At 45.4% G+C, this 25,848-nt stretch overlaps 1 protein-coding gene across 1 annotated transcript in view; it reads right to left on the bottom strand.

Moving 5' to 3' along the window:
- Positions 1-1,020: 1,020 nt before the first annotated feature.
- The window catches only part of TBX2 (T-box transcription factor 2), a 33,128-nt gene continuing 8,300 nt past the window's right edge, over positions 1,021-25,848 (bottom strand). The window contains exons 3-7 of the mRNA XM_083479888.1: positions 20,208-20,354; positions 14,883-14,959; positions 13,685-13,854; positions 8,550-9,184; positions 1,021-2,921 (exon numbers count right to left, since the gene is read on the bottom strand). Of these exons, the coding sequence (XP_083336014.1) occupies positions 2,475-2,921; positions 8,550-9,184; positions 13,685-13,854; positions 14,883-14,959; positions 20,208-20,354 (1,476 nt within the window). The 3' untranslated portion in view covers positions 1,021-2,474. The remainder of the gene's footprint in view (positions 2,922-8,549; positions 9,185-13,684; positions 13,855-14,882; positions 14,960-20,207; positions 20,355-25,848) is intronic.

Below are 25,848 nucleotides of genomic sequence, written 5' to 3'. Positions count from 1 at the left end.
TGTTGGTGCCCAATGAATCTGATGGGGCAGAAGACAGGGAGGCCCAATGGTAGGCAGCACCATTTTAGAAATATTCCACTCTGCCATTTTAGGACTGTCTTCCAAGGAGAGATATACCGGCTTGCAATGCCTTTAATGTATGGGGGGGGGTGCTGCAGGTCTGGAGGTTATAAATTGAATTACAGAACATCCCAGGATGAATTCTTTTATACCAAATAACATAATTCTATATCATACAAAGTTAAGGCGAAAGAAAGGCTTTCTCCACAAAAGGCAGATTTAATTTGTGGATGGTGTGATCATGAGATGTGGTTGACCAATGGTATAAACCCCTGCCTCCGCTTTTTTTAAAAGCCAATGTCTCTATGGGGAACCTGTTGCCCAGCAGCCACTGCAGGACTACAACTCCCATAATTCCCCTGCTCATTGGCCACACTGCCTGGGGCTGATGGGAGCTGGAGTCCCAAGGGCTTCCAACTCTTTCATCGTTGATAAGCCTATCGATGGCTACTAGTTGTGATGGCTGTGTGGAGCCTCCAGTTTCAGAGGAAGTGCCGTATTTTTTGCTCTATAAGACTCACTTTTCCCCTCCTAAATAGCAAGGGGAAATGTGTGTGCGTCTTATGGGGCGAATGCAGGCTGCGCAGCTATCCCAGAAGCCAGAACAGCAAGAGGGATTTCTGCTTTCACTGCACAGCAATCCCTCTTGCTGTTCTGGCTTCTGAGATTCAGAATATTTTTTTTCTGGTTTTCCTCCTCCAAAAACTAGGTGCGTCTTGTGGTCTGGTGCGTCTTATAGAGCGAAAAATACGGTATATCACTGAGTGTCAGTTGCCAGGCAGATAATGATGGGAAAGTGCTGAAACCTTTTGCCTCCTATACCTGAAGGCGCCTGGTTGGCCACCAAGATAAATGGGACATTCTCTCGGTGGACCATTTGTCTGACCCAGATTCTGTCTAGATTCTCTGTGTGAAGGAGAGAGAGAGAGAGAGAGAGAGGAGAGAAAATCAGGGGAGGGGTTTGTTCTTTGAATATTTTTTATTGAAAGATGTGAGAGAACTCATCAAAAAAAATGAACAGATAGATACCCGAATAACCAGCACTTTTCTAATCATGTCATTTAAAAAAAATTAAAACAATATATAGCACACTGTCCATGTGATATTTTAAATTTTAGTATAGTTTTAAAGGTTATTTATTTTCCTTTTTTGTTGTTCTGGAGTGAAAAATAAAAACCTGAGGTTTATTCCTGCATTATTTTTTTTCAATACCCCACGCTCCAAAAGAGATTCCCACTGCCCCATTCATTCAACATTAAAATTTCATTTTCAATGGTTATATACTGGGAGGGGACACTGTTCCCTGTAGAGTCCCTGTAAAAAGGATTTAACTCCCTCCCCCCATGTCTTCAGAGCAGTACTGATGGCACGATTGTCTTTGAACAGGCAGGGTAAGCCTTTTTTTTTTTTAGACACAAAAGTCAAAAAGAAAACCCAATATTTTCTTCCATTCACAAAGAGCTAAATAGGTCTTCATTTACAATATGTATGCTCACGTAAAATGAAAAAAACAAAACAATGAAATGTGACGAGTTAAACTCTAATTATGTACACTCCAATGTACAACTCTGAATAAATTAATACCAATTTTTGCATATTTTGGGATTCGTATAGCTTATTTACACAAATTACCATTTATTCCATAAATATTATGTTTCTTTTAATTTTTTTTTCTGGTACACAGGTTGAGTTCAAGAAAAAAGAAAGAAAGAAAGTCAATCACACTGACTGTACCAGTTTCTAAAGATCACTGTGGATGATTTTTGATGGCCTCCCAGGAAAGGTGGGGAACTGGATGTCAACCTTTCAGAAGTCTGCTGTCCTCTTATGCACTGCGCCCCAAATGAATGTCCAGTGTTCAGTCGGCCAGAGTTTGTAGATTTAAGAGGAAATAAAATTCTCCCCCCATTGTTCCTGCTTGAAAACAATGTCCGCATTTCAGAAATTCCATCCTTATAGGTAGAAAGTAGCAAAATGCCTTTTCCAACAGTGCTGATTTTTTAATTTTATTTTTTAAAAAGCTATAGGAATAGGTGGCCTGAATCATACCCTTCCATGACCATAGCTCTCTCTATATATCCTGCTACAACAACCAGAACCAGGAGACAAGTGTGCATTTGGGGGCAGATGTGGTTGTGGGGCTGACCTCCAGAACCCAGGTCAACACCAAAATTCTCCCATGCTTCTTACCAACGGGTGATGCTCAAATGTTGTAGTGTGCCTCCTTCCTCCCTTGTTCCATCTGGGTGCCTCTGTAGTGCATCACACCTGGGCTCCCTCATCCTTACTCTCCCTTATCTTAAATCCCCCCCTCCTCCTTTTCTTAAAATAAATATTTATACTGTGCTGTACACACCTTTTCCCCCAGCATCTCCTGATCCCTTTTGGAGGGGCTGCCTCTCCCAAGGGTTAAGTCACTTGGGGGATTCCCTTCCGGGAGAGACTTCCCTCTGGGTGTCTAGACCACTGACCAGTCTCTGGATGTTCTGGAGCTCATTGATGGAATCCTTTAAGGACCCTTTAGGGGACAACGAGGCCCGTTGGCTGCTGGGTTTGTGAACGGGTAGATCCGAGAGCGGACTGGATTCCCTGCTGCTTCCGGGCTTCGAACCTTCTGAGCTGGCATTCAAGCTGGTAGGCAGGCCAGTGGTTAGGAGGTTGGTGCTTGGTGGGATGGTGACCGGGATCTGGTAGGGGCTGAAACGCAGGCGAGGACGGGCGCTGCTCAGAAAGGGGTTCCGGGATAGCGAGCTGGCAGTGGCGGCACTGGTCACCGGCATGGCGGATGCTGCGGCAGCTGCCGCCGCCATGTAAGTGTACGGGTAAGGGAAAAGTCCACCAAAAGTAGGCACCGGGATTCCCTGGGAACAAGGAAAGACAAAAATGAGGTTACGGAATTTCACAGCTCAGAAAAACCACTGGTTGCAGAGTTGAAAGGAACAAGCAAAGGAATCGCGTTAAATTACAGCAAACAGATTTTTCATGTGTTTGTCTTGTTCTCTCCTTTCTTTTCTATTTTCATTGAGATCAATTTGGCTTTTATTGTATAGTATGTTGAAAACTTTCAATATTTATTTATTTTTTAAGAATTCATTGCCTCTGCCTGTGATAACCTCTGACCTCACCTATCATTGGTTCTGGGCTCTGCCCCCTGTTGGGCTCAATATGTCTGGGAAAGAAAGCTTGCATTAACCTGAACAGATAAAGACTAGAAACATGATGGGTCCAGCTTGGGTTCCCCCACCTTTTGTCTAAATGACATAGTACAACTTCCCTTCCGCCCCGATCCAGGAAAATCTCCTGCCTAGATACTAAAGGCTGCCTAAATGCACTTTGAGTTGCAGTGACTCAGTATGATTAAAAGCACAACTAGATCCGCCAGCAGATAAAGCAGGCTTAAAAATTTATGCAGAAAGGATGAATGAATGAATAAATAAATAAATGCCTTGATTAACCAACTAATATCGAAAAAGAGGTTTAAAAAACAACAACAAGGAACTTGCTTTGGATAGATAAAGTCAGGCCAACAGTATTGTCTACACTGGCTGGCAGCATCTCTCCAGGGTTTCAGAGAGGGAACCTTTTAACCCCAGACCTACCCAGAAATGCTAGGGGATTGTACCTGGGACATTCTGCATGCAGAACGGATGCTCTACCACTGAGCTAAAGTTCTTTCTGTAAGTCCAGCTGAGGATGACTGAATCTGTAAAATTCAGTTCCTCTCAGTCTTCTCATTTTTTTTCAGATTACCCCATTCAGAGTGCATTGAAAATCAACAAGACGCCTGCATGAAGTTGTCAAGAGTGTTCTGCCTAAGAGACGCATTTCTGTTGTTATTAATATATGTAGTTTTGAGAGTAATTCCCCTATTTCCATGCACCACTTTTGCTTCCACTTTCCCATATATACCCCACTTGCATGCACATGTGTATTTCTTTGGCTGGTAAACCGTGTTGCCAAATCTGGAGAATAATGGCAACCATCCTTAACTTGTGCTTCCTAACTGAGCCGCAGCTAATCTTAAAAATCTGCCAAATTCTCTAAAGGCTTGCAATGTAGTTCAATGGCCGCAACAAAATTTCATGCACCTTTTTTGTGTAAAATTTACCTAATTTGTGTGCCCAAGGTACACATTCGTGCAAGCTATTTCCTCTAATATGAATGCATTTTTGTACATTATTTTCACTAATAGAAGCATTTTGTCAGTTTTCAGTTTACAAAAAAAAGTAGAACAATAAAACCATCAATAAGAGGAATTAACAATAATTTAAAACTTTCCCCCCAAAATATATCGACAATAAACTAAAAACATATGAAAACTCTCGTCAGCTTTCTAAATATCTGCATCAGTCCTGTTTTTAGTAGGTGCTGAAAAGAGTGCAGTGAACTTGCCTGCCTGATATCAACAGGCAAGGAGTTCAACGTAAGCAGTTTATATTTTTTTTCTATATAAATAAATACAATTTTCAGATGGGTTCTGCAAGGTTCGGTCTATTCATGAGTTAGGAGGGAATACATCTGAGTTATCTCAGGTTGGTTCCAATCTGATACAGCAATATAATGGCCCTTGTTTATAACATTTAGTGGAGACTTTTGTTGATTAAATTGTTAAATGAGCTTTCAGCCAGTTGGTTTTATCTAAATAAATTTGCACACTAACCACGATAGGTCCCTTTTATCTTAGATGTTAATCGTGGTTAGTGTGCAAATTTATTTTAATAAAATCAACTGGCTGAAAGCTCATTTAACAATTCTTCAAATCAGTTGACAGCTCTGTTGTTGTTGGGTTTTTTTAGGGATATGCATAGGGGGAATTCACACATGCAATTCTGAAATCACGTTCTCGAAATGGGGCACCCTCCATCATATAAACAGCAGGCATGTCAGAACAGATTGCATGTTTTCAAGTGGGACTTGCAGCAAAAATGATAGTGTGGAGTGCACTTTTTCAGTGTTCTAGTCAGCCAGTCATTCCCTTCTGTACCACACTCCATTCCGCCTTCTCCCCGCCCCCAGCTTTCTAGTGCCCCACCAGCACTCATTCTGCATTCTGTGGCTGCTGACCATGCTCAGTCCTCATTGGGTTCATCCATCATTATTCCCCGCCCCCCAATATTTTTGCAATTCTGCAGGCCTTGAGGCTTCCCTGTGCCTTCTGGTGTGTGTGTGGGGGGGGGGGTTTCCACTTTGACTCTATATGCAGCGGCACTCACAACCCAAACATTGGAAATAGAAGGAATAGTATCCTGGTAGCCATTCTGGATACTAAACTAGCACAAGCAAACAAGACAAAACTAAATGAGAGGAACCAATGGTCTGCCTTGTTATACTTCCGCTTCCTGTCCTCCTAAAGATGAGTGCAATTGCTACCTTTTTCGGAACTGCGGTCAAAATCCCCAATTATTCTGAGCATGCCAGTGCTGTTAGACTGGGGCAACTGTTCCAGCCCAGGGCCCTTGTTCCTTTGGGGCAGTCTTCTGACGGCCACATGAGTCAACAGTTTGAATTTTACCTTTGTAAAGTAGGAAACTATCTGCACATGTACCCACATTCACACACCCGATCTCTCTATCCTTCAGCCCCACTAGCAAGAGGCATGAGTTCAAGGACACGTTTCAGTCTGGCAAAAACACCTCAGGATGCAAAGCAGGGTCGGTGAGAGGGTGTGGCTTGGGGAAGAAGGTATGGCTTAGAGAGAAAGAGGGTGTGGCCTAGGGAGAGTCCTGAGGGCCAGGCAGAGTAGCCTGGAGGGCTCCCCAGGCCTGAATTTGTGCACCTTTGAGAACCACCAGGTTCTGAAAAACGGGGTGTGGAGGAAGCCAAAGTGGGTCTGCTATTTCCTTTTCTGTTTAATTATTATGTAGAGAGAGAGAGAGTGGGGCAGATAAGAGTACGAATGGTGGCGAGAATATAAGAGGAGGGTGAGAGAGAAGCGGAAATAAATACTCACATTGCAAAAATAAACTAAAAATGAAGTGTGCCACATGCAGAGGCTAATATGGGTTCTAGATCTGAGTCAGCTGGAGGCTAGGCCAGATGGCAGATCAAGGACCAATAGGATCAACCTCGACCGCAGCTGAGAATGGCAAAGGCCCCAGATATGCACACCAGCCTTCAGCCTTTGCAAGCCAACAAAAGTAACATGACTAACACAGCGCCTAGTTAGAACTCTGGCATGTGCTCCCACAAGATCCAGTGGTGACCACCAGCTTTGAGGAATTCCTGGAGGAGAAGCCTGTTGATGGCTACCAGCCACGATGACTATGGGCTGCCTCCAATCTCAGATGCCTCTGAAGACCGGCTGCTGGGAAATCAAAGTAGGGGGAGCCACTGCGGTGCTCAGTGAGGTTCCTGGAAGAGGCAACTGGTTGGCCACTGAGAAAGAGATGCTTGATGGGTCCTCCTTTGGCCTGACCCAACTGCAGGGCTTATGTTCTTGACCCTACCTGTCTGCACGTTGCTGCACATAAAAAAACCCACAGCAACTCGTCATCTTCTAGTTTACAAAAGGCCCCCTGACTACGGCTAGCAGAAAAATCTATATGCCACAGGTGACCAGGTGCAGAGCAGGTGACAAGCCAGAATTACTGAAGCGCATCCCAGCACTGGCAGGTTCACCTTCTGGCAAAAGCCTTATCCCCTCTCGTGTTTTAACACTGCAGTGTAATATACCCAGTAGGGCAAATGGGCCACTGCTCCACCAATCGCAGCCTGACCTCAGCCCGCCCTCTCCGGCCTGTTACCAGTCAGGGAGCGGGTCTTGCCTGTAGTTGGCTCTGACTTATTCGGCTGACCATCTTACTGCCTTCTTCCCCAGCAGTCTCAACAGAGCAGCACCCAGCACCACCCAGTCCGGATGCAATTAAATGCATTCTGGACAAAACAAAAACAAAAAACCTTCTGATTTTCAAATCAAACCCAAACGGATAGATAAAACACCTCTTAGTTAGAGCCACAAGGCACTTATTTCCTAAAACGTCTTTTTTTCTTCTTCCCGTAAGCAAAGAGCATTACAAAAGCAGGCACACCCTCCCTGCCCAACACACAGCCTTGTTTCAGCTCCTGCCAGGGAAAAGCCATAGCTTCTATGTTCCTATGATGTCCCAGTCTTGTGCTTCTAGGAAAGTCCCCCAAACAAGGGGGGCACCCTAATGGCAACAGTTGTGTACTGAAGTCCCAATAACTCCCTCAGAGGCTTATCCGAGGCTCCTTAATGAGACCAGTAATGGCGGCGATCAAGCCAGATGAGGAATGGTCGAAGGCACTGGGTGTCTTTAGCCCAGAGATTATTAAGAGGTGATTATGATAGCTGTCTTCAGGTATTTAAAGGGGTGTCATGTGGGTGATGGAACAAGCATGTTTCCTGTTGTTCCAGAGGGTAGGGAAAAAGCCAATGGAACCAAATGAAAATTAAATGGATTGGGGATGAACGTTAGGAAGAATTTCCTGACCCGCTGCAGTGGCTGGTACCCACTGGAAGAGGTGGGGCAGAACATAAGGAGTCAACACAGTAGGTGGAACCAGAGCAAATGAAGAGTGTGGCCAACTTAATTATAGTTTTGTCTCCATCCACCACCCGGCTGAGTTCCACAGAAGGCAAAAAGGAGGGAGATGTCAGGCAGGGTCACCTCCTGGTCTGGTTGTAAATAAGAAAGCAGGCAAGTGGGAGCTGGCAAAAGGCAGGTTGAGGTTGGTGTGGCAGTTCCCCCTTTGCCCTAAAGGATCAGCTTCCACAGCTGACTCCAGTAAAAGCTCATGCAACAGACCGCCTTGGAATTCCTGCGTCAGCATGCGGGTTGCCTGGACCAAACTCTCAAAAGCTCTCATATCCTGCACAGAAACGATGTATACGTAGGTGGCAGCAAGGATGGCACAGAGAAAGCTCATTTGCCTACATATGCTCATTCATTCCTATGGACCTTAAGAAGAGCCCTGCTGGATCAGGCCAAAGGCCCATCTGGCCCAGCATCCTGCCAAAGGCCTTTACAACCACTGCATATGGTCATTCATTATACCCATTTTGCAGATGCAGGAGTGAATACCAAGTCAGGAGGGCTGGCAAAGGGCCGGATTTGAACTGCAGAGATTTCCCTAGTTCACAAACTGAGCCTTGGTGCAGCCTGTCCTCGTGCATGTTTACTCAGGAGTAAATCCATTGCTTGAGTTCAAAGGGGCTTGCCTAGGATTGTGGCCTTCACGCTTAGCCATGCTGCCCTAGAAAAGGACTGTAGAAACATAGGAACCTGCCTCATAGCAGGTATGGCTGTCTGGCCATCCAGTCCAACACTGCCTTCTCTGGCTGGCAGTGACTCTCCAGTCTTTCCCATCACCTGCTACCTGGTTGCCACAGCAGCTGACAGTGCGGAGTGAACCTGGGGCCTCCTATAGGCAAAGCACAATCATCTACTTGGGTACCAGGCTGCCCAGGTTATTACACCGCAGCACCATTTCCCCCTCCCAAAACAGCTCCCCGCACCTTGCCGCCTTACCTGAGAAGCCAACATGTGCTGGGAGAGGTGGAAAGGGAAGGGGGTGGCCGTGCCAGCTGCCCCTTGCGAGGCAGAAAGACCTCCGTTCTCCAGGCTCCCTCCGCCTGCCACTGAGGCCAGCAGGTGCCCCATGCCCATGGCAGAGAAGGCCCCGGGAGCCATGGCAAATTGTCCCGGGTGGATGAAGAAGGGCTGGCCGGTGCTCAGGGGGTTGAAGAACTGCTGGCCGTGGAGCCCCGAGAGCGCCAGGCTTTGCAGGTGCCCGGCGCTCAGGTGCGGAGGGCTGTCTGTCTGCACCATCAGCGGGGCAAAGGACTCCTTGCTGCCTCCCAGGGTGGTGCAATCCGGAGCCTCTTTCTTGGATCCTTCCTGCTGCTGCTGCTGCTGCTGAGACGGCTGGGGTGGCTCTTTCCTGCGCCCCTCAACCTTGTCTTTCTCCAAGCCCAGGGGGCTGAAAATGCCCCCTTCGGCGGTGCTCTCTTTGGAGAGATCGCTGGCTTTGCCGGCTCTCTCTTTACTCCGCTCTTCGCCGCCTTGCAAACGGGGGCTGCTATGGGGGCTGCAGTTCCCAGGGTCAGGGCTTGTTCTCTTCCCTTCGGGGAGCTTCTCCAGCTCTTGGTCGCTGCCCTTGTCTTCTGCAAAAGGAGAGGGGAAATAAAATTAAAATAGGGCTCTTGTGCTGTTGGGTTGTTGTTTTTTACACCTTTGGTTGCTTGCAAGATTCAATCACAGGAGCCTGCAGGATCAGGCCAATGGCCCAGCTAGACCAGAATCCTGTTCTCACAGTGGCCACCTCCGGGAATAAAATAATAATAATAATAATAATTTATTTATACCCCGTCCATCTGGCTGGGCTTCCCCAGCCACTCTGGGCGGCTTCCAACAAAATATTAAAATACAGTAATGCATCAAACATTAAAAAGCTTCCCTAAACAGGGCTGCCTTCAGATGTCTTCTAAAAGTCTGGTAGTAGTTTTTCTCTTTGACATCTGGTGGGAGGGCGTTCCACAGGGCGGGTGCCACTACCGAGAAGGCCCTCTGCCTGGTTCCCTGTAACTTAGCTTCTCGCAGTAAGGGAACTGCCAGAAGGCCCTCAGCGCTGGACCTCAGTGTCCGGGCAGAACGATGGGGGTGGAGACGCTCCTTCAGGTATACTGGGCTGGGGCCGTTTAGGGCTTTCAAGGTCAGCACCAACACTTTGAGTTGTGCTCGGAAATGTATTGGGAAACGTCTTTCAAGACCCGTGTTATATCCCAATAACCAGTCTAGCTGCCGTATTCTGGATTAACTGTAGTTTCCGGGTCACCTTCAAAGGTAGCCCCACCTTCAAGCATGACCTGTGCTCTCCCCCGCTGCAGTTTCCAGCAGCTGATATTATTCAGAAGCATTGCTGCTTCTGACAGTGGAGGCAGAACATAGTCATCAGGGCTAGTAGCCAAAGAGAGCCTCAACCTCTAGGAACCCGTATAATCTTCTTTTAACGCCATCCTAGTTGGTGGCCACGACTGCCTCCTGTTCTGTAGTTTAACTCTGCGCTGCATGAAGAGGGACTTTCTTTATCTGTCCGGAATCTTCCAACATCCAGCTAAATTGGATTTCCATGATTTCAAGTGTTGAGAGAGAGAGAAAGAAAACCTTTCTCTATCCACTTTCCCCATGACATATATAATTTTATAAACTGCTATCAAGTCACCTCTTGCTCGACTTTTCTCCAAACTAAAAAAGTCCCCAACTTTCTAATGTCAAATTCAGATTGCGCATTTGGAGGGTCTTACACAGTAAACCTCCTCCCCCAACAGATCAGCCTTTTTCTTTTGCAAGAAGGAAAGTGATGGGGAGGGGAATGCAGTGGAAAGTGTGTGACGAATGCAATGTTCTGTCTAACCTCCCTGTGAACAAATCAGAATGAACCCTCATTAAATAGCAGGCATTGTCTCATTTCTCTGCAAACAAATCGAGATGGATACTCCATAAACGGGGTCATCTCGAAGTTCCCTTTGTCTATGAGTTGTCAAACAGAAGTGCACATTAACCAAATCTCTAGCAAGGGGATGTTGTTGTTGTATTCAAAGAAGTAAGAAAGCACTTAGGTAAAGGTAAAGGGACCCCTGACCATTAGGTCCAGTCATGGCCGACTCTGGGGTTGTGGCGCTCATCTCGCTTTACTGGCCGAGGGAGCCGGCGTACAGCTTCTGGCGAACCAGAGCAGCGCACAGAAACGCCGTTTACATTCCCGCCGGAGTGGTACCTATTTATCTACTTGCACTTTGATGTGCTTTAGAACTGCTAGGTTGGCAGGAGCAGGGACCAAGCCCGTCGCAGGGATTCAAACCGCCGACCTTCTGATTGGCAAGTCCTAGGCTCTGTGGTTTAACCTACAGTGCCACCCGCGTCCCTACAAGAAACCACTTACAATGAAATAAATCAGGGGTTGGGGAGCTTCCACCCTGCGGGTCAAATATGGCCCCCAGACCCTCTCTTTGGTCCAACTCCACAACCTGAGGGAGACAGGGCTGCATTTGACACCCAGCAGTTCCTCATCCTTGGAGCATAGGATGACAGCCCAAGTCAGTTTAAAATGGAATGGACTGTGAGAGACAGAGACCTTACAACATATATAACAGGAAGGGAAATCCATATTGAGATGGGGATTCCTATTTGTTTATTCAATTCTTTTTAGATAGCCATCATTCTGCTATGGTCTTTGGACTGATGCAACGAACACTCTTCTGCTCTGTAGTAAACGATCAACTAGCAGCGCAGCTGATTGACCTTCCAATTTGAGGTCGCTGCAGGAGACTGCAAAAAACCCCAAAAACCAACCCCCAAAGGAGTGGAGAAATATATACAAGTGAAGAAGGAAATTAAGTGTGCTTAGAGCCGCTGCCAGGGGGCGATAGAGAACAGGGTCATTCACCCCAGCGACTGACCATTCTCGCCAGCAAAGCGATGGGGATAAATTATATATACTGTGTATATCTAGCGCTCGCTCTCCATTGCGTAGGCATAATAAAACTGGTCGTTTCAATCATGTCAATACCTGGAGAGATCCACTTATCGTGCTACGTAAAAAAAGGAGGGGGAAAAGGTTTCTTACTCCACTTTATTTAAAATCCACAATTTTGCACAAACAAACAGTGAAGGGGTGCCTTCTCCTCACCCTCTTTCCTTCTCCCAACTGGAAGAGAAATTCGATCTGTTTTGATGGGGGAAATTGCCCTTGTTGAAATGGGTAATTGGAAGAAAAATAAGATGTCAGAAGGATCGTATCTGTTGCTGGGAGTGGAGAGCAAGCGAGTAAGATGCACTGAAGAGGGAAAATATATAAAAACATCCTGTATCTGTTTATGGAACTGGAAATACACCGAACCACCAGATTCAATGGGGCTAATCCTGAACCTAAATGATGTTTACTCGGAAAGTGCCGTGTTATCCATGAAAAATACTTCTAAATATGCATGCATATTATGCAGGCAACAAAGGAAAATACTTCTTATTCGTCGTTGTGATCAGGCTGCAAATCCGCAACAAAAAATATTTATCTGAATCTTGAAGTCTGAGGCAGCGAAATCCTAAATTTACTTCCCTGAACGCATGCCCCATTTAACTCTGCGGGAGTTACTTCTGAGTAGACAGGTAAAGGATTGTGTTGTTGAGTCTCTTGCCTTTTAAATCCAGTGTGTTCTATTTTGCAAATTTGATTTACAGGTTGTAAAACGGGGGGGGGGGGGGGATTGCAAGCTAAATCACTAAAAATGTAATGATGTTTTTCTTCTTTTCTTCCTCTCCGCTTTGAAAGCTCTCCAATTTTCTTTCTAAGCTAATATTTTTATTGGCTGGGAGTGAGGAAAGAGAGTTGAGTTGATGAGAAGCCCATCGAAGCAGACTCTTTCTTTCGACAGAAATAAAATCCAAAAATAAAAATAAAACCACTCTGGTTCTTAAATTAAGCTCAGCAATCTTGATAAGAAACTCCTCACTTTAGGATTTATATCTTAGATTAGATTGGTTGGCAAGGGGCAGGGCAATGCCATACTCTGTTCAAATGAGGTTTACCCCCAGGGAAATATATTCCTGGGTATAAAATATTGATAGATGATTCCAATTAGATTTCAATATGCACCTTCCTGTGTTCCTAAATTATCACAGAATTGTAGGGTTGGAAGGGACTCCAAGGGTCATCTAGCCCAACCCCCTGTGATGCAGGAATCTCACCAAATCCTACATAGGTTTCAAGGGTTTAGCCCTAGGGAATGTTATTTCAGGTGCCTATTCCACACTGCAATTCTAAGCACACTTTCCTGAGGTGTAGTAAACCAGAGCCACTGGTTTGTATCCAGCTGAAAATGAATCCTGTCCATTCATTTCAATGGGTCTCCTCTGAGCATGCCTGACGCTAAGACAGGTAGATTTTCAAGGCCTTGGCACGGCTTGGTGCTGAATTAACGCACACCCATGTATGTGCTGGTTAATATGAGGCATTGCTCAGTGCGATCTGAACCCCCAGTTCTGTTGCTGATTAAAAGAAAAATCATTCGATCTTTCGGATTGCAAGTACAAGAAGGTAATATAGCTGCCCTAACCCCACTCAGCAATGTGGGAATGATATTCACACTGGCAGTCTTACAAGCCTGTTGTGAAAAGATGTGTTAAGTGCTTTGAACTCGCTCAAGGGGAAAATATTAATTTTGTTGTTAATCAATAGATACAACCCCATGGACACAAGGGCATGCCTTCCAGTCCTGCACCTGTTTACTCAGAAGTAAACTTCTCATTGCATCCAACCTGGAGAAAAATATAGCACTTTGAAAAGGCCAGGAGCTCTTTATGTGGGATCATTTGGGGGAAGCCCCATTGAAGCCAGCGGGATTTACTTCTGAGTAAATCATGCCTAGGATCAGCCCACAGAAAGCAACAACAAAGTCTTTTGCAGTTTCAGAAGGGAAAAAGAGCCCCCACGAAGTTCAACAGGACCACACCACACATTTAAAGCACATTGCTTCTCCCCCAAAAAAGAACAATCCTGGGAACTGTAGTTCCCCCCGGCAGAACAACAGCTCCTAGCACCCTGAGCAAACTATGGTTCCCACTCAATATTATTATTTTTTGGAGTGAGGTATTCAGAAACGTTTTACCTCTGCTGTTCCGGTGGAGCCTCAGGGGACTGGGAGTTGTGCCCAACGGGGAGTGGAGTGACTCCCGAACGGGGGCCGGTTCACATGAAGAAGCATCCGATTCGCCCCCATCCCGGTCTGCCTTGCACTGATCTTCATACATCCGCAAAGAGGGGAGAGTGAGCTGTTTCCTTTCAGTGACAAAAAGCAGGCTTTAGTCTTAAGTTTGAAACAGATGGTCAGCGAGGTAGGTGCCGAGAGACTCCTTCTCTGTCTCTGCCTTTTCGGTTTCGAGAGGAACAGCCGGAGAAAGGGATCATTGGCTATTCACTGGTAACTGCAGATATATATATATATATATATATATATATATATATATATATATGCAGGTTTTGGTGTCTTCGGGTGTCTTCCCGTGTAAGAGTTGGGGTGTCTAGGCGACGTTACCTGTAACCAAACCTAAACCCGTGGAACTGAGACAGCCACATATTTCTGCCCTGATTAACCCTGCCTCTACTTTCCCTGGGCCACGTTTTAGATTATTACGCTTTTTGGGCAGAGACCTGGGCTCTGAGAAGTGGCAGGAATGCTGATGGCACTAACAATAATACTGTAATAATATATTTTTTTTTAAAAACACACCCATTCATTGTTGCACCATCAATGCGCCTGTGTTTATTAATGGTTGTTTCTGTTAACTGGACCATCAGTGTAACAACGAGCATACTGATGGTGCGGTTTTTATTAGTATGGTTATTAATAATATTCTGATTATTATTGTGGCTTTGATCAATTATTATTTAATAACAGTAGTAGCAATGGTAATCGATAAATGGGCACGCTGGTGGAACAACACATAAAATGCTACTGCTACTGCTATTAATAACCATCATGTAAACATTTGTCGATTAAGGTGCAGGTCACAATCCCACAGGTGTTTGCTTGGAAGTAAGTCCAGTGTGCTTAGTGGGGTTGCTTTCCAGCAAGGGCTTTTCAGGCTGCAGCCATGAAAGGCAACTCAAAGGCAGGCAAACTTGGTGCCCTACAGAAGTTGCAGCCAGCATGACCAATGAATGGTCAGGAGTTAAGGGTGTTCCAAAACATCTGCAGATCAACACCTAAGAGGAGAGTTGGAGGAGGAGGAGGAGGAACAAGAAGGAGTGGGTGGGTGTTCTGCTTTTTTAAAAAATCCCCAGATTTGATTACTTTTCATACATACCTTTTTTCTCTCCTGCCATTCCCGGTATCTCGAAATCCTTTTGCAAAGGGGTTGTTATCGATTTTCAGTTGGGTGATCTGAAAAATTAAAGGACAAACCTTTTTTAATTCAAGCATGGCACCTGATGGACACTCTCCCCTCCCCAACCAAAGCTGTGTCACTTTAGCTCCTGGGAATTCCCTGGCCACCCTGCTTTCTCCGCCCTCCCCGCGGTGCTAGGTGTCGGACACCCATTCTTAATACGGTACACTTTATATCCCTCCCCCTCCGTTTAAGGGAAGAAAATTTGGAAGTCGGATTTTAAAAACAATAACCAAAAGCACTCTGACAATTCCTCCAGATATTAGTAATTTAAAAGCACTTGGAATAAATCGGGATGAGGGAGAGAGGGGAGGGGAAATGGAAAACATCTCCATATCCTTTGTGCCAGAACTCCCATCTTGTTCCTTTACTAAAAAGCCAACCCCGTAAAATTCAGTGGGGTTTACTTCCAAGTAACCGCTTGCATGCCGTGGCAGCTTCATAGCGCAATGCTAGCCAAGCTCTCGCAGAAGTAAATAGGGACACTTGGAGGGTCTGAAAGTCACTACTCCAGAGTAGCCATGGATAGGAAAATCGGGGGGGGGGAGCTCCAACTGTCCTTGGACTACAACTCCCATCATCCATAGCCAGTGGATGATGGGAGTTGTAGTTCAGCATCTGGAGGGACACAGAGTCCCCCTCCCTGATTCTGGATAATCAGTTTTTAGTTGCGTCTGCACCCCCCCCAAAAAAAACCCCCAAAACAAAACCACATGCACACAAACTCCCCCTTTCCAATTCAACCCAGAAAGCATCTCATCCGCTCACTTTTATAGATCAGCTCCGAATCCCCTCCGGTTTAAAACACACCGCAGGCTTTATTAAAAACGATGTTGAGGTTTTGCCTGAATTATTCATCGGGGTTTAATGATAGGAAGCTGCTCGGCTCCCCGGCCCCAGTTTCTCACGGCCCCCAAGAGGGAAGGTGGCGACGAAAACACGGCCAGGCTGTTTAAACGCTATTCTTATCTGGTCTCGGGGAAAGGAGCGCACGCCAGGAGTATTTTTTTTTATGGGCTCTGGCGACTGGCTACAGGAGACCCCTCAATTATTCATGGCTTGGTAATATGTCCCGCAGATACCGCATTTTAAAAATGGATGCGCAATTTTCTTGTATTTTCCCCTCCCGATACACACACAGACATCTCTCACTCTTTCCACCGTTTCACAGGAGATTATTGTTTACATTTTTATATATTAGCCTACTGATTACTTTTAGATCCCTACACACACACACACACACACACACACACACACACATCCCAGAAAAATTGCCGGATCAGACGCCCATCTTATTTTTCCATTATTTCCATTATTTTCTTTCTTTCTTTCTTTCTTTCTTTCTTTCTTTCTTTCTTTCTTTCTTTCTTTCTTTCTTTCTTTCTTTCTCCTCTAATTTTTTTTATTATTATTTATTAAATTTATTAGTCATCTTTTTGCCATAGCAACTCAAAGCGACTTACAATATTTTTTAGCAAAAAAACACATCCATACATTAAAACTAGTGTGCTTTACACACCCACCCACACACACCATCCCAACTGTGCCAAAGGCTGTAGATATTTAAAAGCCAAGCTCCTGGTTAAAAAGGAACATATTTTTTCCTGGTACCTAAAGATATGCAATGAGGGCACCAGGCAAGCTTCCCCGGGGAGAGCATTTCACAAGCATGGAGCCACCACGGGAAAGGCCACAGAAGTAGTAATACAAAAAAAATGTTCTCAAGGCCAGGAATGGGGAATATTTGCATATTCTGGTGGACTCCAGCCCCCATCAGGCCCTGCTGCCAGCATGACCAATGGTCAGGGGATAATGGGAGCTGGAGCCCACAAACATCTGGAATGCTACAGGTTCCCTGTCCTGTGGGGGCACGTGATATTTGAATCTAGAGTCTGGGGATTATCTCCATGCACCCCTCATTTTTCCTCAGAGGAAAGGCGCTCCAGCCCCATGTTCCATTTGCATTGATCTGTTTCTCCCCCTTTCTCCAGCCTGAGTCTCCACCCTTCCAAAGTGCTCCTTAGATTTACATGTTATATGCTTCAGCCAGGACTCCAAGCAGCAACGCCAACCAGAAATCCATCTTTCTAGGACTCAGGGAAGGTCTGAGAAGATCGTTCAGCAACTTTCCTCTGTCCTGATATTAAGCCCTATCCATTTCAATAATAATTTACTTTGAGGTAAGGGGCACAATCACCGCATCTGCAGTATGGGAAACTGAGGCAGAACAACTGAGTCCACATCTCTTCAGTCTTGTCTACCCTGACTGGCAGCAGCTCTTCCTCCAGGGTTTCTGGCAGTGAGTCTTTGCCCCTGTCCTACCTTGCTATTTTTGCAGTTTTGGGGTGGGAGTCATTTGCACACCAGCAAATTAAGGTTGTGCAATTATGGGTGAGGTGAAGCTCTTGCCCAACAAACATGCTCCCTCCTCCATTTGCTTTAACAGCAATCATTTTGCCCCTCGTGTGGCCCCCCCTTTGTTTAATATCCCTCTGATGAAGAGCTCTGGTGGACTCCAAAGCTTGTTCGCTGCTTCGCACCATTTTGGTTGCTCATCATAAAGGGAACTTTGGGGGTTTAACCCAGGGGTCAGCAAACTTTTTCAGCAGGGGGCCGGTCCACTGTCTCTCAGACTTTTTGGGGGGCCGGACTGTATTTTTTTGGGGGGGAGGGGGGAATGAACGAATTCCTATGCCCCACAAATAACCCAGAGATACATTTTAAATAAAAGCACACATTCTACTCATGTAAAAACACCAGGCAGGCCCCACAAATAACCCAGAGATGCATTTTAAATAAAAGGACACATTCTACTCATCTAAAAACACGCTGATTCCCAGACCATCCGTGGGTCGGATTTAGAAGGCGATTGGGCCAGATCCGGCCCCCGGGGCCTTAGTTTGCCTAACCATGGTTTAACCTTTAGCTGCGCATGTTAACGTAACCTGACCCCTTCCCTCTGTTTAAGTTTATGTGGTGGGTTTTTTTTTTCCATGCAGAGACCATTGGCAGAGACATCATCCCTGCAGTGAGGTAAATGTTGTGAGGTAGGTGAGGAACTACATGCAAACCTCAGGGTGGTTTTGAAACAGATCAATGAAGATTTCAGACTGCCCTGCTCCCAGCCTAAATTATATTCCTAAAATGAAGGGAAAGGGCTGTGGGTCAGTGGTAGGTTCATTCCCCAATGGCATCTTCAGGTAAGGCTACGAGAGGCTTCCTCCTTGAAATCCTGGAAAGCCATTGCCAGTCACTGAGCTACAGGGTCCAGGGGTTTGATTCACTATAAGGCAGCTCCTATGTTCCTAGGTGGGAGAGAGCTGCCTGGGGAGTTTAACCAGGAACACATTATTGTATGGGAGGACCATTAGCTCTAGTACATAAAACAAATGTCCTTGGCTCGGAATTATTTAACTTTCAAGCGCTTTCCTTTCTCAACCCGGCTCTGGACGGTGGATCTCAGGCTTGTAATAAAAACACAAAGTAGATCCCGCAAGCCTGACATCTGCTATACCTCTAAACATCAAATGCTAGGCGTTTTTTTATTTCTCCGGCTCTCCCTCTCTTCCTCTCTCTCTCTCTCTCTCTCTCTCTCTCTCTCTCTCTCTCACACACACACACACACACACACACACACACACACAGCTGGTCCCACCCACTGCCTTGCAGGATTAATTGACAGCCAGCACAGAGAACCCTGGTGGGCCTGTTTGCCTCGTAAAGTTTATGGCAAAGTTCGTAATCGATTAACGATTGCTCAAAAGCAGGCCCCCATCGAGGAGAGCGACCTGAGGCGAAATAACAGGCCCAGGCTCTCTCTAGCAAGGGGCTGAGCTGGGAAGTGAGAGGCGGGAAGAAGAAGAAGCTCTATCTCGGGACAAGAACTGCTGTCCTCGCCTCCATTCCGAATAAAGACACCAAAACCACTTAAGCAGAAATGGGCCTGTTTGCTTGTTCCCTGCTAGGGCCCTGGCTCAGGGATGGAGCATCTGCTTTTCATGCAGAAAGGCTGTCCAGGTAGGCCTGGACTTGTCCGCCTACCTGAAACTGTGGAGATGGTACTTAGAAAAAGGAGCCAGTGCTCTGACACAGTTTAAGGGACATTCCTAAATCTAGTTTCTGCGATTCGGTTTCAGAACTGCAGTTTGAGAAGCTGACTGAGGAACTGAAGTGGCTTAAGAAGAGACTGCACAGAGAGAGAGAGTCTCGCCCCCCCCTCCACATACAACCCCCACCCCACATATATGTAGACTAAAGATGCAATGCTTAGCTGCAAAGCCTACGCATTTTCCTGTGAGGAAACCTTGAGGAACGCAACTGGGCTTCCTTCCAAGTAAACGCAAGTGGGATCAGGCTGTGCACATCTGCCCTGACATCAGATCCTATGTGTGTTTACTCAGGAGTAGGTCCTACAGGTTGCAATGGGGCCTCCTTTTTGGACGGGTGGTGAGAAAGGTGGAATATCACCATCAGAGTAATGTGTGGCTATGTAATTCTTTGACTTAAAAAATGGGACCTATCAAGGCACGTACGGAAGAGATATGGGAGTTGCAACATTTCCTCCTTTGTTTTGGACCAGTTATTCCCCCTGCCCCCACTCCCACCCAAAAAAGAAGAAATGTGTAATCCTACAATCTTATTAGCCACTTAGTGAATTAGTGCAATGTTTCAAACACAGAATCATAGAATTGTAGAGTTGGAAGGTATAAAGGAGAAATAAATTAACGTATGGAAAGCAGGGGGGGTGCGTTATCTTTATAATTCATGTGAATTTGAACTGTAAGCTCCTAGAGGGCAGAGAGCTGTCGTCTTCTTTTTTAAGCTTGTGCATCTGCTGAATAATTGAATGCATCAATGGAGTTTTAAACCCAGCTTTTTCTCTGGGGAAATGTGACTGACATATGTGATTCTTCCCTCCCTGCCCCACACGTGCTATTGTCCCTGTGTGGTAGACTTTGAGGTTGATAGAGATTGCTCCAAGTTCACTCAGCTCACTAGCTATGAGGCTAAGAGGAAATTTAATCCCTGCTCTCCAGCTTCAGATCATGAAGCAATAACTGGATCGCCATAAATTGTAAGGGTCCGAATGGGGTCCGGAAGGTGGTGGCGGCAAAGGAACATGTCGTGAATTATTTTGACTTTAAAAGAATGGGAGGGGGAACAAATTAATGGAAGGCAAGTCTATTCAGAATGCTAGCAAAATAAAACCTCCAGATGCAATGGCAGTCTATCTGTGTCTCTTACCTTGTCGTTTTGATAAGCAGTCACTGCTATGAAGTCCGTTTCGGGAAACACGTAAGTTCGAAAAGTGCTGTAGGGTAACTTGAGAATGTCATTGGCCCGAACTATATGGAATCTCGGTTGATATTTATGCATCGAATTAAGGATGGTCTATATTTCAGAGAAAAGCAGGGGGGAGAGAGAAAGAAGAGGCGGTTAAAATCCAGGCAACAAACAAAACAAATATATTTGGCAAATTTACTCTTTTTTTAATATATATAGTAGGGTTGTTTTTTTTAAAAAAAAATCACCCTTTTCCTCTTCCCAATTGATATTTATATTTATGTAGAAAATCACATTTGGAGGCAAGTTAAAAGGGTGGTGGTAATGGAAAAGGCGGCCAGGCTGCAGTCCTATAACAAAGGAGCAAAAAAAGCAGCCTCGATCCATTTAGCTCAGTATTGTCCACACTGACGGGCAGCAGCTCTCCAGAGTTTCAGGTAGGAAACTCTCCCATCCCTATCTGGGGAGGCCAATAGTTGAACCCGAGATCTTTTACATGCAATGCAGATGCTCTAGCACTTAGCCAAGGCCTTCACTCTGGAACCCCCAGCTTGCAAAATGAAACCTGCCTTCTGATCCCACTTACTCCTGCAAGTAAGGCCTATTGAACTCAAGGCTTCCCTTCCGCGTAAACTCTCATAGGCTCAGGCAAGCAATCCCAGTAAAACAAAAAGCAGTGAATTAGGCTACCTAGATTTTATACCATAATCTTATCCTGGATTTTTGTTGTTCTCCCTTTTTTTTTGCAGGAGGTGGGGAGGTATAACAACAACACTGTAGCAACAACAACAACAACACAATCAATTCACAGAAAGGCTTAAGATTTTGACTGCTGGTGCACTTTAAAACCAAGGTGCCTAAGGTTCAGGAGAAAGAACTGGTCATATTTTAAAAGACAAAGTGTGTTTTATATATGCTATTCTACACTTTGTGGGTTTATATATGCTGCATACTTTCGGAAGTTGCTATGGCCTGATGCAAGACGAAAGAGCAAAGGTGTTAAATGTAATGGGTCTTCATAAACGTAAAATATACTCCTGTGCATTTGATCCGGAAAGAAATATTCCAGGCTTCAGCAGCATTTACACCCAAACCGAAGGCTGCAATCCTATTCACAGTTACCTGGGAATATGCCCCTCTGAACTTAATGGGGCTTACTTCTGAGTATACATTTATATGACTGTGGTTTAAAAGTGTGTAGACTCTCAAACCTGTTTAAGTTTGTATATATGTGTGTGTGTGTTTTGCTATAAATCCAGCAAAAGACTTTGCAACACTATTCTACAGCTATCTGTTTTTAAATAGCATTTGGTACCAGATGAAACACACATACACACACTTAATTGTAAGGCAATATTGTTTCCCCCACTAAAAGGCCAATTCAGTCTCTTGACAAATAGATAATATTATTGGAAGGAAATATAGGTTATTTTAGCAGGACATTCAAAGGGAGTCAGTTGGGTTTGCCTTTTGTCCACACACAGAAATGTCCAGCAGTCCCACAAATAAAACAAAGGGGGGAAATAAAAAAAGAAAGCTGTTTTTCTTTCTGCACGAATAATGGTAACAATAATAAGATAATAATAATAAAGGGCAGGTAAACTAATGAAGGAAACCATTTCAGACCCCATTTAATTCAATGAGAGAATTTTAAGCACAAACGTCATACTGACTCCATGAAACTCAATGGTGGGACATAGAAATGTTTTGTTATCTCTGGATCGTGTCTGAAGGGGGGAAGTATTCAAAGAGCAAGTGCCAAGCACGTCCATTTTTCCTGACACCCCCAGCATCTGGATGGTATACATATTTACTCAGAAGTAAGTCCCAGGAAACTAAACAAAATAAAATAACTTAAGAGTATTCCTACATCCGTTTGACAACTTCAGCTCCATTGTATTCGGTGGCCTAACTCCCATGGCAGTGAGTATAGGGTGCTGTCTTTACTCCTGAGTAAACTGATTGCCTCTCTAGTTTTAAACGAAGTTTGCTTCCAGGTAAGGGTGTAACTCTTTCAGCAAAAGGAGTAGATCCTATTTTGCTCTTTGGACACCTAGAAGCACGGGATTGCATCCAACTAAATGCTACCGGAGCTTATAATGTCCATTAATTCCAATGGGTCTACTCTGAGAATGACTAAAGTTGGCTACAACCTTTGGTTAGGAACCTACTTAATGGTGACAGGTGACTAACCCCCCCCCCTCCCCACACACACCTCAAACGAATTGCCAAAAGTACTGCCATAAATATCCTCCCCTTTTCAATTCATTTAAACTCGGAACAAGTTTGGAAATCCGACAGGAAATTCTATAATTTTCATAAACAAATTCATCTGGAATTATCCGGGCAGATTTCGTGACTGGGTTGCAGCTGAAATGAGTCGCTTCACTTGGAAATCACAAACCATCGCGTTGAGCTGGGGGGGCGGGAAGTACCTCGGTTTCCGAGTAATGGACTTCCCCAGAACACGTGCCCAGGATCAGACCCTGTGTCCAAAGCCCAGTCTGGGTTCTTTGCAATGGAACCTTCGGGATGGGGAATAACTTGAACTCCGGTCAATGGGAAATAAACCCAGAAGACATGTTTCTCGACTCGGTTGTGTATGTGAAGGGGAACAAATCGAACTCTAACGATCCTTTTCTCCCATGGATTTGGGGGGGGGGGCTTAGAAGCAAGTACGTTGACGCTTTCAGCAGGTACATTTACACTCTCCTGCTGTCTACACCCCATAAGGCACACCCCTATTCCCAGAAGATCCTGGGAATTGTAGTTCACCGCACACACAGCTACCAGCACCCTTAAAAAACTACAGCTCCCAAGTTTCTTTGGCGGTGTGCCTTTAGATGTGTGGTGTGGATTTTTTATTCTCTTTTCTTTTTCTACAAAAATACTACTTTCAACACTCTTTCTTGGGAGTAAGCTCAATTTTACTCATTGGGGCTTGCTTCCGAATAAACCACATGGGTTGCCAAATAGTGAAGAGCCTCATGGTCGAATATTTGGGTGGACTTCAAAACTAATAGACGAGATATATATATATATATTGTATATAAATATATGGAAAACCCATTAAGAGAAATTCAGCCAGTCTCAACTAATTACCGTCCAAATTACATTGACCAGGTCGCTTTATATCAATTGCTCCTTCCTCGGCGTCCATATATTAAAATATTTAACGACAAGGGGAAATAGGAATTCTTGGAAGCATTATAGACTCATCCCAATTCCCAAGCACGTTTCAAACGCCCCATTTATCCGAGAAGGGAATGCGCTCCCCTTTTGGATATGTCAGGCTTTCCAATAGGATTACTCAGAAGGAAGACCCCGATGTCGTGAGGGTAGCTTCTGCCTCTGCTGGGACGTGCTTTTACTTGGAAGTAAACATCGCTGATTAGGATGGACCTACTTCCAAACGATCTCTGTCATCCAAGGGCCCAAGGCACATTTAATTTACATCAGCGGGACTTAATTTGGAGGAAAGACTCGCGTTGTTCGAGTCTCAGGCTGAAGATGCCCAACGCCCCGATCCAAACAACAGCAAATTATCTCTCAAGGGAGTAGGATACATTATTGCCGCCCATGGGACCAAAGCGCTTTGTCAGGAAGGCAGCAGCCAAGCCTAACTCGAGGGACACGCTCCACGCAAAGGGCGCAAGCCCACCTAGGGCATGTTTCCTCGGAAGTAAGTGTGCCCAGGAGTCCAGCAGAAACCCTTTTGAAACGCGAGAAGACCCCAAGAGAGAGTGGGAGACCGCTCAGGGTGGTTCTAACTACCACTACTCAGAAGTAAGTCCTATTGAATTCATTGGGGCTTGCTCCCAGGAAACAGGCGTTAGGATAGCAGCCTGCAAACTGCGTAGCCTTGGACCCAGTTCCTTGGAAGTAAGCGCCATTGGAGCTCCCACCCTGGGATTTACTCCCCAGCCGGCAGGGAACTGCAGAGAGTCGCGGTTTGCTCCTGAAATTAGTGGAGACTTCCGATGTCTTCGACGTTGCGTCTGGAACCCCCTAATCACACGCACACGTGTTCAGGATCGGAGGGGACGGGTGCCACTTCCATGGGTATCCTTACTCGAAAGTAAGCCCTGATGAATTCATCGTAGCTTATTCCCCCCCCCCAAAAGTCAGGTTGTACATAACCGCCGCCTTAAAACGGCCAGTTCTCCAGCGCGGGATGGAGAAGGGTGGTAATTCGGATTAAATGCTGTGCGGAACGAACCTTAAACGAACCCGTCTATTCCTTGGAGGAATGATAATGGCATGCAGCTTTCTTACATGAAGATATGCTCATACACACCCACACACCAATATTTTGACTGATACAGCACTTAAAATGGGGACGCCGGTTATTCGCTTGATCTGAGCATTCCTCATCGGAGGCGTCTCTTGCAAATGGGATTTCTTTTTTAAAAATTCTCTGGCTCCCACTCCCAGTCTGGAGTTCTGGCGTTGGGGCTGATTTACCTGGCCTTGTAATGTTCTCCAGACAACACTTATAACTCCAGCAAAGCGCAAGCCAACTCGGGAGTCAATCCTGCTGAGTGAATTGGGGGCTTTTTGTTTCGTTTACTTCTGAGTAAACGGGATGGGGATTTGGTGGAGAGTCTGAATTACAAACAGCACAAATCCGGGGATCAAATTGGAGGTACCTGAAGGCCAAGTATACAGCCTGATCCAGAAACTGGTGACCCGGGAGAGTTGGGAATCATGCGGAATCCAAGCAGCTATATCCATAAGGCTTATAGGACTTTACAGAGTTAGGCACCCCTTAAACCCACTCATTCTGGGGACCCTAATAATCCATACAGTTACATTAAGCAGAGTTAGGCACCTCTAAAACCCACTGCTTTGGGGTTGACTGTTAAACTGGAGCTGTTACATACTGAAAAAAATAGTATCTGCATCAAATTCGAGGAGTCTTTATATCTTAGCAGTGCACAGACTCCTAGGTAAGCAGCCCCCGTGCGTTCAGTGCGTTTACTCCCAGGTAAGCGTGCACAGGACTGCGCCCTAAATAAACTGCTTACATGGTATTATATCCTAAGCTATAATAAGGGAAAATCTGCCCCCTCCTTTAAGCATCCTAAACACGTTAGCCATAAATCCTAGTTGATGTCCGTGGTTATTTGGGAGCGGGGGGTGTATGTCCCACCTCCTTGTGGGTTTGCAAACCTTACTTGGAAGTAAATCCCGCCACAACCGAAGCCGGTGGGATCGGATTCACTCCAGAATCAAAGCGGTTGGAAGCAAGGTGTGTGGACGTGCTGGGAACGGATATAAGTAAAAAACTCCTTTAAAAAAAATCCTAGGAAGTCCCACTGTGTCTTACTCCTGAGTAAATATGCACGGCGTTGCTTCCCAAGGTAACGATACTGGAGAGGGCAAAGCTCCCTTATTTGGGTCTAAGTCACTTTAAATTAACCGCCGCCCCCCCCTCCCAGGACTGGGCTGCGATCCTTGACATTATCAGCTTGAAATCGAATTCAACAAGAGGAAACTGGATTAGCGTCCGAACAAAAACAGAATGCAGGATCCATCGGTTCGTTTATTTTTTAATCCTCATGATCATTATTATTAAGAGAGGAATAATCATTATGCTAGT

Source organism: Podarcis liolepis (genome assembly GCF_965112155.1).
Source record: "Podarcis liolepis genome assembly, chromosome: 16".
NCBI classification, from domain to species: Eukaryota; Metazoa; Chordata; class Lepidosauria; order Squamata; family Lacertidae; genus Podarcis; species Podarcis liolepis.
The sequence above is the reverse complement of the archived record's forward strand: the minus strand, read 5'-3'. Positions and strand labels throughout refer to the sequence as shown.